The following is a 12,747-nucleotide window of genomic DNA, read 5'->3' as shown; positions in this document are numbered from 1 at the left end:
CCAGCAGCCGCAGTGAGCGGCCGTCCAGAAGCCGGCGACTGATCTGCCTTGCCCGGGAAGAGCGCAGTGATGGTGCCAACTTGGGCCAGTGAAACAACGTCCTCCACAACTAGGCTGAAGACCAAAATGACAGCAACTTGTCTGTTCCCCTTCCCCAATTCCCCAGCGCTGTTCCCATCCCCCCAATTCCCCAATTAAAAAAAAATCCAAAAAAAAATTTGTTAAAGCAAAAATAAACTTTATATAAGAATGTTTATTGCAGCCTTATTCCAGAACAGTGGTTGCTTCTGGGTGGGAGGGGAAAGATTGAATGGGAAGGGATATAAGTATAAGAGAGCTTTCTTTGTTAATGGTAATGTTCTATATATATCTTTATGAGTCTAGGGTTAATTACAGAGTTTATCAAAACTCAGGAAATGTTTGTTTAAGATTTGACTATTTCATTGTATGTCAATTTTATCTTAATAAAGGAAATTTTAAAGAAATATTGAGTGAGCACCAACTAGTGAAATACATGCTTAAGTATATAGGAGGAGGTGTACTGATACATCAAAAAATAAGATGGGTGGAGCGATAGCTATTCAATAAAACAAGCATAATAAAATTTTGATAAGAGAATCAAAGTGGTGAGTTTGTGAGTAGTCACTATAAAATTCTTTCAAATTTTTTTGTAGTGAATTTTTTCGTCATAAAATTTTGGGAAAACAAAGGGAGCCATCTTCTGGAAGAAAATGGTATTACTAATTGTCTCAAAAAAGCAGGAACGAAGCATGATGTTTATATGATTTGGTATGTAATAACTTTACTATTTTTTACATACTCTATTGGTTCTCACTCATATGCCCAAGCTGTCTTCTTTGGCTAGAAATCTTTCTTTCCTTCTACTGGCTAACTTTCTACTCAGATTTTATTTGCTCTACAACAGAGGTCTGCAAATAGTAAATATTGTATTTTAGGCTTTGTAGGCTAAGAGGAAAAATTAAGAATATTATATAGGTGTTTATATAATGAAAAAAACAATTTCCTAATTTTCATTGATGAAATTTAAACAATTGAGTACAAGTTTTTGTAAAACATGTCTACTAAAATAAAAGAATGAAATTCCTTTTTGGGGAGGTGGAGGATAACATTTCTCTTAATTAGGGTTCAAAGTTATTTCCTATCATCAAAATCAACTGCAAATGTTCATCTGGTAATCCTGATCTGTAATGATATTTTCCAAATTTAATCTTTGAAAAATGTCTTTTCACCCAGATAAATTGTCCAATACTGATATCAATTCAAGGACATGTGATTTAAACTGAGCATATTAATCTCTTGGAAGGCAATTATAGAATTATATTAGATTATTCTCTTAATATTTTCTTTTTAGAATGTCAGATTAATCATTTCCAATTTAAAGTTAAGTGAAAGCTCCTCAATTGCACAGGTAAATGGGTCTTGAAATATGAAAATTTCCATTGTATTTGCACTGAAGTCCGTAAAACACTGCTAAAACTGTAGTTTGAGCTTGAAAAATATAACCACTGCAAATTTGTGTGAGAATGGAGATATTGCTTTTGGTTCAAACTTGTGAATCAAATAATGTTAGGCTATGGTCTGCCAACCCCTGCTAGAGAATCTCTATATAAAGTAGCCTTTTGAGTTAATATTTCATTTGAGGGCATGGAAGGCAATTTACATTTTAGTTTAAAGACATTGTTATTCCTATTTCTTCTGTACTATAGATTTGTGTTCTAGTTAAATATTAAAATCTTATGAAATCTTAATGATTTAAAAGTTTTGAAAGTAAAATTTCAGAAAAGAAAAAGTTATCACATAAATTTGCATTCTTCAGGGCCGGCTAAGTGGCACGTTGGTTAAGAGCTGGCTTGGGATGCCAGCTCTGAGCAGCAGGGTCCTGGTTCAGATCCCACATTAGGGCCAGTGACACTGCATCCTCTACAGCTAAGACGGTGCACAACAGGTCGATCTGGAGCTGGGCTGCCATGAGTTGCCGGCGACGGTGTAGGCTGCAGCCCCTGCTGCAGTGGGCTGCCATAAGCTACCGTGTGTGGCCGGCAGCCATTGTGAGCGGCCAGCAGCCAGTTTGAGCTGCCAAGAGCCCCTGTGAGCGGCTATCCCAGAGCCTGGCGACTGATCTGTCTCACCTGGGAAGAGCACAATGATAATACCAACATGGGCCAGTGAAGCAACATCCTCTACAACTAGACTGAAGAACAATAGGACAGCAACTTGTCTGTTCCCCTTACCCCAATTCCCCAGCTCTGTTCCCTCTCCCAATTCCCCAATAAAATCTTTGAAAAAAAAATAAAAGAAACAAAAATTGCATTCTTCAGCATATCAATATACTTTATATATTCCTGTTTGATATTATCCTCTCTTAACTGGAAAGGAAGAAAAGGTAAAAATTTTTAAAGGGTATGAAACAACCAAAAATAGGTCACAGGGAAATTTTCAAAACATATTACTTGAAAATAGCAGGACCAAATCTATGTACAAATATATCCATTTTTGTTTTAAAAAATATATGGAGGCATGGAGTCTAGATATATTCCCATTATTAAAAGATTGAAAGGAAACATACCAACATGTTAACAGTGACTGTCTCTGGGTATGGGGATTATGTAAGATTTTTAGTTTTACTTTTTGCTTGCCTGTATTTCCTAAGATTTTTACAATAATGTATTTTAAAAAATAAATGGATACATGCTACATTATTTTAAAATAGGAGATATATCTTGAAGGAAAAAGAAACATCTAAAGATGTATTTAGACTCCTTTGGAGATTATTGTTTGCATTATAGTTTGAAATCTTGTCTGACATTCTGTGCACAAGCAACTGTGTAGTAGTACTATCCCAATAATTATTTTAGTTAGATCACTTATATAAGCTACACTAGTGTATGCCATATTTGAGAGGCAAGTAATTCATCTATACTTTGAATTTTCCTTCTCCTCAGAGAAATTCCCTTTAGTATTGACCAAATTTTTCATATCTCTAACTGATGATAATAGAGCCCCAAATGAGGTAGACCATCACATATAATTACAGAATGAAGACTTCAGTATTTAAAAGCTACTTGGAAGTTGATTATCTCTCCTCTCTTCCCCCCAAAACTCCTAGGGTTCTCCAGAGAAACAGAATCAATAGGGTGTGTGTGTGTGTGTGTGTGTGTGTGTGTGTGTGTGTGTGTGTGTGTGTATAGATTTTAAAGAATTTGCTCATAAGATTATGGAGGCTGGCAAGTCCAAAATCTGCAGGATGCTGGAAGGTTGGAAAGCCAGCAAGGAGCCAGTGTTGCAGTTCAAGTGCAAAGGCTGTCTGCCAGAGAATTCCATGCTTTTTCGAGGAGATCAGTCTTTTGTTCATTCAGGTCTTCAGCTGATTGGATGAGGCTAATCCACATTATGGAGGACAATCTGCTTTACTCAAAGTGTATACCAATTTAAATGTAAATCTTATATAAAAACACCCTAACAGGAACATCCAAAATCATGTTTGATCATACATCTGAGCAATGGGGCCCAGCCACGATGATACACAAAATTAACCATCACACCCCTTATTTTAAAAAATGAATCAAGAATGGGGTAAGGGTGAAGAGTAAAACTATCACTCTTATAAGTGAACTTTCTGAGCTTTAAAGCACTTGAAGTCTTTCATGTATAAAGTTAGAACTTTGACAACTTCTTCCCAGTTAATCAGATAAAGGTACCAGGAAAATATCTCACAGTGGCTTTATTCTTGAAATTTCTTTTTACTTTGACCTTTTCTTCTTTTCTTTTTTTAAAAGACTTTATTGGGGAATTGGGGAAGGGGAATAGTGTTGGGGAATTGGGGAAGGGGGACTGCCAAGTTGTCCTTCATTCTTAGTTGTGGAGGGCACAGCAAGCTCAGCTCCAAGTCCAGTCATGCTGCTCAGCTCAAGGTGCTGTGTTCAGTTAGTTGCAGGTGGGTGTAACCACCATCCCAGGTGAGAGTCGAACCAGCAGCCTTGTTGTTAAGAGCGCATGCTCTATCCACTGAGCCACCCAGGTGGCAGCTCAGCTCAAGGTGCCGAGTTCAGTCTTTAGTTGCGGGTGGGCGTAGCCCACCAGTCGAACAGGCAACCTTGTTGTTAGGAGCACATGCTCTCACCAGCTGAGCCATCCTGCCACCTGTTGGCAGCTCAGTGGCAGCTCAGCTCAGGCACAGCTCACTGGTACATGTGGGAATCGAACCAGCAACCCTGTTGCTCAGAGCTTGCACTCTTGAGCAAGTGCTTAACCAACTGAGCCACTCGGCTGGCCCCTGACCTTTTCTTTTTTTCAGATATTAGCTGATACATCATATGGGGAAAAAATAAAATAAAAATGTTAGTATCTCATCTTGAGAGGGCTAATCCTTCTATATTCATTATTTTGGCTCTGACATTGCATAGTATTTAGGATTGATGCCTTAAAACTGTTCTGTCCACCTTCCTGAAATCTCATTGCTTTGGAGAATGCTGGGCTAACAGTTTACATCTAGATGGGTGGAGGAGACAGTCATTCACTATTTTGTTTCCCTCTCCCTGAGACAGCTTCCAATTCATTCAGCACTAACCCCTGCACAGAAGCCCAGCTAGAACCTCTTTATAATAAGAAGACATAATAGTTAGCCCTTTCATCCAAATATTATGGTAGAATTTTATTATTGAAATTTTTTAACTTTGGTTCTAAACTTCTTTCTGATTTCCAGACCATTTCGATAATCTGAAAGAACTGCAGCCCCTCTTCTAGATCAGGGGTCAGCAAACTGCGGCTCGCGAGCCACATGCAGCTCTTTGGGTACGTACATGTGGCTCTGAAGTAAAATTGAAAGTGAAAATGAAACTATCATAGTTTCATTTATAAAGTTTTTAGAGGATATTATTCACGTAATGGTGATTTCATTTGTTTTATGGTTCTCAAATAATTTTTAAATTGTTGTGAGGGACAGGATCGGCTCTTCTGTCTCTAAAGTTTGCCGACCCCTGTTCTAGACAATTGCACAGAGAAAACACATGAAACTGTCAGTGTATAATCTTTTGCACTGTTTGGTTTTTATTATCATGTATTAACCTGTTTAATAATACATAAAATGAGGAAAGTTAATGCTCATATGGGGCTTCTAGATAACCCATGAATAGATATTTCATTGTGGCCGTCTCTTTTTCCATGTTGTAGTCATAGATTAGGGAGTGAAACCGGAGGCCAAACGAGTCCAGGGCTCGAGCTGCCTGAGCTGCGCAGCCAATAGACCAACACAGGAGCTGGGTCATAGAATAAGCGTTTATTATCAGAGCACCAGTGGTCTGAGACAGCAGCGGGTTAACACCTTCAAAAACTGCCTTAACATTCTCAGATCAGCCTGGGATATTTAAGGGAAAATCTGGACATTCCTCCAGAGGCTATGTGATGGTTCCTCCCTCTGACGATGTGGCTCTCCAACATGGTCATCAACCCAGGAGGAGAGATGACAGTAACCTGGAAAGAATGCTAGGCCATAGAGATTGAGATTATTAAGCATGGGGTATTGTGATCAGTAAGCAAGCACAAGTTTCAGGGTAATTATCTAAAGCAAGGAACTGGACAGGGGACATTCTAAGCTCAAACCGTAAGAAGGGGGTTTTTCAATTGCTAAGCTCTAGGGCAGGGACAGGCAAGGCCAGGGACATTGCAAGGCCTCTTTTGTGGGGGTCCCAACTGGGCCCTGTTACAGGAGCAGGACCATAAGAGTCTACTGATGAATACTAACCAGAAAAGAAAACATTTAATTTTATGCACCTTTACATAAAGATTTTTTACATATTTTACACCTTTATGTAAATATGTTTTATTGTAAAACAAAATTGGCACAATTTTAAAATTTTGACAGTATCAGTCTTTATATTAATAACTTCTTAGTTTTAAAACTTAAAACTTCGATCAAATATATGGTGATGGAGGAAGGACTGACTCTGGGTGGTGAACACAAAATGTGATATATAGATGATTATTACGGAATTATACACCTGAAATCTATGTAACTGTGCTAACAATTGTCACCCCAATAAACTTTAATTAAAAAACAACAACAAAAAACTTAAAACTTCAAAGTTATTATTATATTTACTTCTTTTGAGTATAAGTTTTCATCCTAATTAGAAAACCTTTGTTTTGTCGAGATAAATTGAACTATCCACTAGTGCTGTTCAAGTTTCTTTTCTACCTAGTCTCTTAACTTCATGTTATCTAAACTTGTATATAATACTTTCCTGAAACCACTCTGTTAAAGGTTACCATCCACTATTACAATAGTCTCCTTCCTGCCACTATTCTATTTTTCAATTCATCCTTGTTATATGAGCAGCTTAACCTTTCTGAGACACATTTCATTTTGTCAATCCCTCACTCAAAAACACCAAGTGAAAACGAGTAAAATGAATGGTGGGAAGTAGGGTGAGGCCAGATTATGGTGGCCCTTGAAAGCTGAATTTCAAGAGGGAAGTTTTTGAGGAGGGACTAACATGATAAATGGTTTTGTTTTACTTAGATCATGCCAGTAGCAGTGGGCAGGTGAATTAGAGACAGGGGACATGAGTCAGGACTATCAGCTGTGGCAGAGATCAGGTATACTGTGCTGATAGGAAGAAAAGTCTTTCTTGTGGGGCCTGTGCCTGCCAAAAAAATGCTACCTTGTTGAGAGGTTCATAGTGTTGGTTAGTAGAATCCTCCAAATTGATCGGAGCTTGCACGGTTTAACATATATACATGATGAGGCAGTTTAGTAATAGTTAAGTGTAGCAATTTGATTTTAGATGTAAAAGTACTATGTGAAGCAGAAAAGAGTTTCTGCGGTGTGATTTAAAGGGTTGCTGGTTCACTTGAGCATATGGGACATCTGGCCAGGAACATCTCACCACTCTCTTTGAGAGCCATGACCCTAGTTAGTTAACCAAAAGAAATCCTTTGGCCCTTCCTCAGGATCCCAGGTCAGATGAACCAGGCAAAACTCTGGTTCTGCTATTGCTGTAAACTTGCAGGAACTTGTGCTCAAGTACTCTCTCGGCTTCCAGGATTCCCCTCCCAAGTCATTGCCCTGCTAAATTGGACAGAACTGTCACCCTTCCTCCCTCGCTGAGCTGTAGTCTCTCTTTAATCCTCCCCAGCAATTCCAGGGCACAAAGGTTAGTAGGAGGCAGAATTCAGGCTTGCTTTATTCTTGTACCTATATGATAAGACTGTGCTTTTTAGGAAAGGAGTTTCCTTGTTAGAAGAAAAAAATTCCTAGTCTTAATTCCCTCTTCAGAACTAGGAAATTTGCCTCTAGATGAAAACAGTGGAAAAGAGAGTAAAAAAAAAAAAAAAAAGAAAGAAAAAGAAAAGTTAAGTAGGTGTAGTCGGAGAAATAGGAGGAGAACCCAGGAAGGAGGGAATGCTTACAGAACCAAGAGCCTGTAAATCTAGAAGCATGAGTTACTGGATTTTCCCAAATAGAAATTATCAGAGATTTCGGATATAGCTGTTTCAGAAAGAGGGAGGTTCAGAATAAAGGTTGCAAGAGGGAATAGAGAAATGGGTAGTAGAAATTGGAAACTCCCTTTGTACATTCTGTGGTGCTATCAGGTTAGTTTCTCTCTTCCTGTGAGCACAGCTTCATTACCACCTGCCCTCACCTGCAGCCTGTGCTAATGTCTTTTCACCTACTTCTGAACTGTTTAGCATCTACCTGTCTTTTAAGCCCTAACTCCATTTTATTTCCTCCTTCAAGTCTTCTCTGAAGGTTGTAGTTTTCATTTCTTTCTCCATTCCCTGAAATCTCCTTGAGTTCATAGTTACAATCACACTAGTTAGCATGTAGTAGTTGTATCAAAAGTGTGAGCCTATTTTCCTCCGTTTAGACAGTGTAATTCTTTAGTTTGGAGACGAAATAGTAAACCTCTTTTGTGTTCTCCCTAGAAAAGTTCTAGGTTCTTATTTAATCAAATATACTCCCAGGTCTAAAGTTCTGTTAAATATTGAAGAATAACCATTTAAAAATACCATATAAAGCTTCTATCCCAGTATGCTTTAATTACCTTTCAAATAAAAGGTCTCCATTTTGACTATCTCAGCAAGATAGCCCAAGCCATTCCTACAGTACAATTGAAAACTTTCAAGTTATTCAGAACTGTCAATAGAAGGGGCAGACCCCATAAAGACTTTCTGGCAATGAGTTCTCAAATTCAATCTGCATTAAGCAGTGATCTTATAATCACCCCGATAGTAAAAGTGTCAAATTTCGCAAACGCCTACAAAAGGGAGTGAAATGTTCATCTAACAATACAGTTTGCTCATCTGTCAAATAAGGGAGTTGACCAGGGTTCCTAAACTCACTGCGGCTCAGATTCTAACCCTTTTACATCATTAGGCGTAGGCAGCCAATTGGGCCTCTGGGTGCCGTGCATCCTGGGAGTTGTAGTTTCCGGCTTCCTCCACCCGACTACAAGCTCCACAGAGCTGCCGGAGGACGGTTGCTTGGTATTAGCAAGCGGGAAGTATGGCGGTGGCACGCGTTGACTCGCCTTTGCCTCCTGGAGAAGGTAAGGCGATTCCCACCCTTGAGTCCCAAGGTTTACTCTATGGAACTGAATTAAATAGTTGCCTGTGGAGAGAATAAGCCTGGATTTAGAGGTGCAGTTCTGGACCAGTTCTTTTGATGGGGATCTGTGAGCGTCGTGGAGGCGCTCTGCCCTCTGGGAGTTGTAGTCCCCGGGCTCTGCCTAGCTCTCCGGAGTTGCGGTGAGGGCCGGCCGGGAGACTGCAACCCCCAGGGGCCTTCGCGTGGCCGAGCGCACCCGGCTCCCGCGCTCCTGAGGCTACCTGGGTGTTGGGTTTCGGACTGCGGTGATGTTTCTAGGATGTTTACTTTGAGTTCGGCGTGCCCAAGTGAAAAGTGCAGGATATTCCCCTTTCGCTTTACGTGTTTCCCTTTCCCCTCGGTTCCTAGAACGTTCAAGAAACCCTCTGTCAAACACAGCTCCCTAGACTGACGTTGAACCTTTTGAAAGTGTCCAGTGGCAGTGATAAAATCTGGGGGTGATCCAGAGCCCACAGTTCTCCACCCCTCATTCTGCAGACGGGGTCCTGGGATCGGGTTTGTTCGCTGCCCAGCGGAGCGCGGGGCGTGGGTGCCTCTGTGGCCGGGAGCCGCCAGGTGTGAGCCGAGCTCCTTTGTTTTGGTTACAGCTCTGAGGCTCGGCAGCAGGCGTCTGGGTCGGGGGCAGGGCTGAGGGTCCAGGCCTGTCTCCACGGCTTAGATATGGGGCTCATTATATTCTTGCGGTGGGGGCGGGGAGTGAGGGAAATCGATGGTTCTAAGAGGTTTGTCGACCCCTTGGAATGTGCAAAGTGTGTGCGTTTTCCTGGGACAGTAGACAGTTTTCACCAAATTCTCAGCGAATCCCATGACCCCTCGCAAATGCTAGAAGCCATTAGACAATGGGAAAACGTTGAAACACATCAGGACAGCAATCTCATATAATTATTTCTTGCATAATTTTAATCTGGGTATAAATTTGAAATTGGCAGTTTCTCTGGACCCGCCTCCCTCTGATATCTCCTCTTAAACTCCACTTCCCCAGCTCACCGAGGCACTTGACTGACAATGGTAGCGGTTAGCATTTACAGAGCACTTTTTATATGAGACAGACGATGTTCTGAGTGCTTTTTTTCCTTTTACATCATCTAATTTTTTTTTTGTAGAACAACATTATAAGCCATGTATTATCACCCCCACTTTACAGAGTAGAAAAGTGAGCCCCAAAGAGATCAATAATTTGCCCAAGATAACACAATTGTTGAGGGAGCCAGGATTTGAACATCTGTTATACTAAATTACTTTATTGAGTGCCCTGTGCCAGGGATGGGGCTGAGTGCTGTTCATATGGTTTCTTTTTTCACCCCCACATCAGTTTAGTGAATTAGGTGTATTACTCCCATTTTGTAGATAAATTAACCGACCTATACTTTGATATTCAAAATAGTTTGGGCACTTTAGGATATACTGGTAGATTGTAAGCAGGTTGATCGCTGTCAAAAGATTAGTTCCACTTAAAAAAAATACTATCATTATGTAGGAACAAAATGTGGAACTAGTAGTTCATATTTAAATGTGAAGAATTACAAAATATTACATCATAGACACTTGAGTAGAATGTCACAAGTTTCAATGTAATTGATATTTCTGAGGAATAGTGAATAATTTGTGTTCATTTAGAACTTGATTGCTTTAGTTTTTAAATCTTGATATTTATAATGCTTTAGTGTTTTCTAACTCTAAGTGTATAGAGATTTTATGAGTATAATTCCATTCCTATGCTCAGCTGTTGTATTTGTGTGTGTGTGTGTGTGTGTGGTTTTTTTTTTAACAATTTCCCTTCTTTCTAGGATCAGTGGTCAATTGGTCAGGGCAAGGGCTACAGAAATTAAGTCCAAATTTACCCTGTGAAGCTGATATTCATACTTTGATTCTGGATAAAAACCAAATTATTAAATTGGAAAATCTTGAGAAATGCAAGCGATTAATACAGGTAGGTATTAATTACTATCTGGGGAAATAGTTATATAGGATCATCTTATTATTATATATAATAAAACAATATAATAACCTAATAAAAAAAGTAACCTAACAAAAAGTTACTCTGCAGGCCTGGAAAGTAGTAAATGTTGCCTTAAAATTTTACATGACAGTTTCTCCTGAAGATGAACACATATGTGCTACATTTAAACTAGAAAAAGAGGCATTTGTTAAAAAATAGAACGTTTTATATTGGCAAAATATTGTGTTAAAATAACTTTGTATCTCACCATAGCGGTAAAGAGTTCATTTACTCAGCAAATGTTTACTTGGCCCTGCATATGTGTCTGGCACTCTTCTAGATTTTGACTGAGACAGTATAAGGACCCCATTCTTATGGAGGTTATATTCTCAAGTAATTGCTGTGTTAAAAATGTGTTCTCTGTAGTAGTTGGAGGAAGTCTTATTGCTCAGCATTATGTGTATTTTCCTTTGCTTAGGAATAGCAACAACAGCAACAACAAATTAAATTAATCTGTAGAATATTTAGACAATATATGTGAAAAGTGCAAAATGGGTTTATATATTTGGGAATATTTGGCCATATAAACAAATCTTTTTAAGTACCCTATTGTGAAAGTGATATATATATTTGATTCCTAAGAATAATGATATGTTTCCTTTCCACAGTTGTCAGTGGCTAATAATCGGCTGGTGCGGATGATGGGTGTGGCCAAATTGACCCAACTCCGGGTGTTAAATTTGCCTCATAATAGCATTGGCTATGTGGAAGGGCTAAAGGAACTAGTACATTTGGAGTGGCTAAATTTGGCAGGAAATAATCTCAAGGTGAAGTATTTCTTTTTTTTGTAATTAAGTTTTCTTTTTTTAATTTACAAACGTATTCACTGTAAAAAAGAAATCCAAGTAGTGTAGAAATAGGTATAATATAAAGTAAAAGTACTTACTCCCACACCGCAGGGATACTTTCGGTTAACATAAACTAAAAAAAAAAAAAAATCTAATTTTGAAACATATAATGCAGTAAAATGTTCTTTTAAATGTGAACAAAGAATGTATATTATACTTAGAAAAGTAGATCTAATAGTAGCATGAAATGTTAGGAGGGAGACTATATCATGCTGCATTGAGCTTTAAGTAAATGTTTAATTGTATAGTGGAGAATATACTGTTTTAAAAGTCAGTAGATCTAGATTCTAGTCCTGCTTCCATCACTTAGTAGCTCTATAATTTTGGGTAAATTAATAATTACCTCTGTATCTTATTTCTTAATGTGCTACATGAGAGGACTGGATTAAATGATATTAATAGCTGACTTTTATTGAGCAGTTAATTTATGCTAGGTACTATTCTAAGCACCTTATTAACTGTATTAACTCATTCAATTTTATGACAGCCTATGAGGTAGGTATGGTCATTATGTCCACTATATAGGTGAGGAAATGGAAGTACAGAGAAGTTAGGTAACTTGCCTAAGGGCACACAGCCAGGAAGTTGCAGAGCAAGGATTTGAACCCAGCTAGTTTGGCTCCACTCTTAATTCGTAAACTCTATACTATACCAACTGTCATGTGTCATCACTAAGGTTTCTTTAAGCTGTAAATATCTGGGATGACATGATCCTCTACTGTTAAGAGGGATAATGAACATGAAAGCTTGCTACATAACGATGTACCAAATGGTGTTAGTAGTGCTTCCTCTTTTTTTCTTGCTAAACTCTTCTCTGCTTCCAATAATAAGGAGAGGAGGCACGGGACTCAGTTACGAGGAATTAGGGAAGAGTTTCTTATTTTTATTTTGTGTACATGAACTAACATGATAATTTTCTTGTGGTAGGCCATGGAACAAATCAATAGCTGCACAGCTCTACAGCACCTTGATTTATCAGACAATAACATACCCCAGATAGGTGATTTATCTAAATTGGTATTACTGAAGGTAAGCGTGTTTTCTGACTATATTATTTATGAAATTTTACACTAAAATACCAAGAAAAAGTTATCTGATTGGCTTAAAATCAGCCTGCTGTATATGAAAAACAGATTGTGTTTATTATGATAAAACTTTTAGTAGAGTACCAGAAATTAAGCATGGAACTTTTTGTTTCTGGTATCTATAACTGATTTATTTTAACTAAAACTGGCCATTGTAGTTAAGGTTAATTCTTTTTTTTTTTTTTTTTT

General features: G+C 38.5%; 1 protein-coding gene and 1 long non-coding RNA gene across 2 annotated transcripts in view; both read left to right on the top strand.

The window, feature by feature from the left end:
• Window positions 1-784, top strand: part of LOC109385779 (uncharacterized) — a 7,017-nt gene extending 6,233 nt beyond the window's left edge. Inside the window, exon 5 of the long non-coding RNA XR_002124684.1 lies at window positions 675-784. This is a non-coding gene — a long non-coding RNA (uncharacterized LOC109385779). The remainder of the gene's footprint in view (window positions 1-674) is intronic.
• A 7,675-nt stretch (window positions 785-8,459) lies between these two features.
• The window catches only part of CEP97 (centrosomal protein 97), a 49,857-nt gene continuing 45,569 nt past the window's right edge, over window positions 8,460-12,747 (top strand). Inside the window, exons 1-4 of the mRNA XM_019648326.1 lie at window positions 8,460-8,567; window positions 10,414-10,556; window positions 11,234-11,392; window positions 12,401-12,502. Coding sequence (XP_019503871.1) covers window positions 8,525-8,567; window positions 10,414-10,556; window positions 11,234-11,392; window positions 12,401-12,502 — 447 coding nt within the window. The 5' untranslated portion in view covers window positions 8,460-8,524. The remainder of the gene's footprint in view (window positions 8,568-10,413; window positions 10,557-11,233; window positions 11,393-12,400; window positions 12,503-12,747) is intronic.

This window comes from Hipposideros armiger, unplaced genomic scaffold (genome assembly GCF_001890085.2).
Source record: "Hipposideros armiger isolate ML-2016 unplaced genomic scaffold, ASM189008v1 scaffold_125, whole genome shotgun sequence".
NCBI classification, from domain to species: domain Eukaryota; kingdom Metazoa; phylum Chordata; class Mammalia; order Chiroptera; family Hipposideridae; genus Hipposideros; species Hipposideros armiger.
Note: the sequence above shows the minus strand (reverse complement) of the source record. Positions and strands in the feature narration are given on the sequence as shown.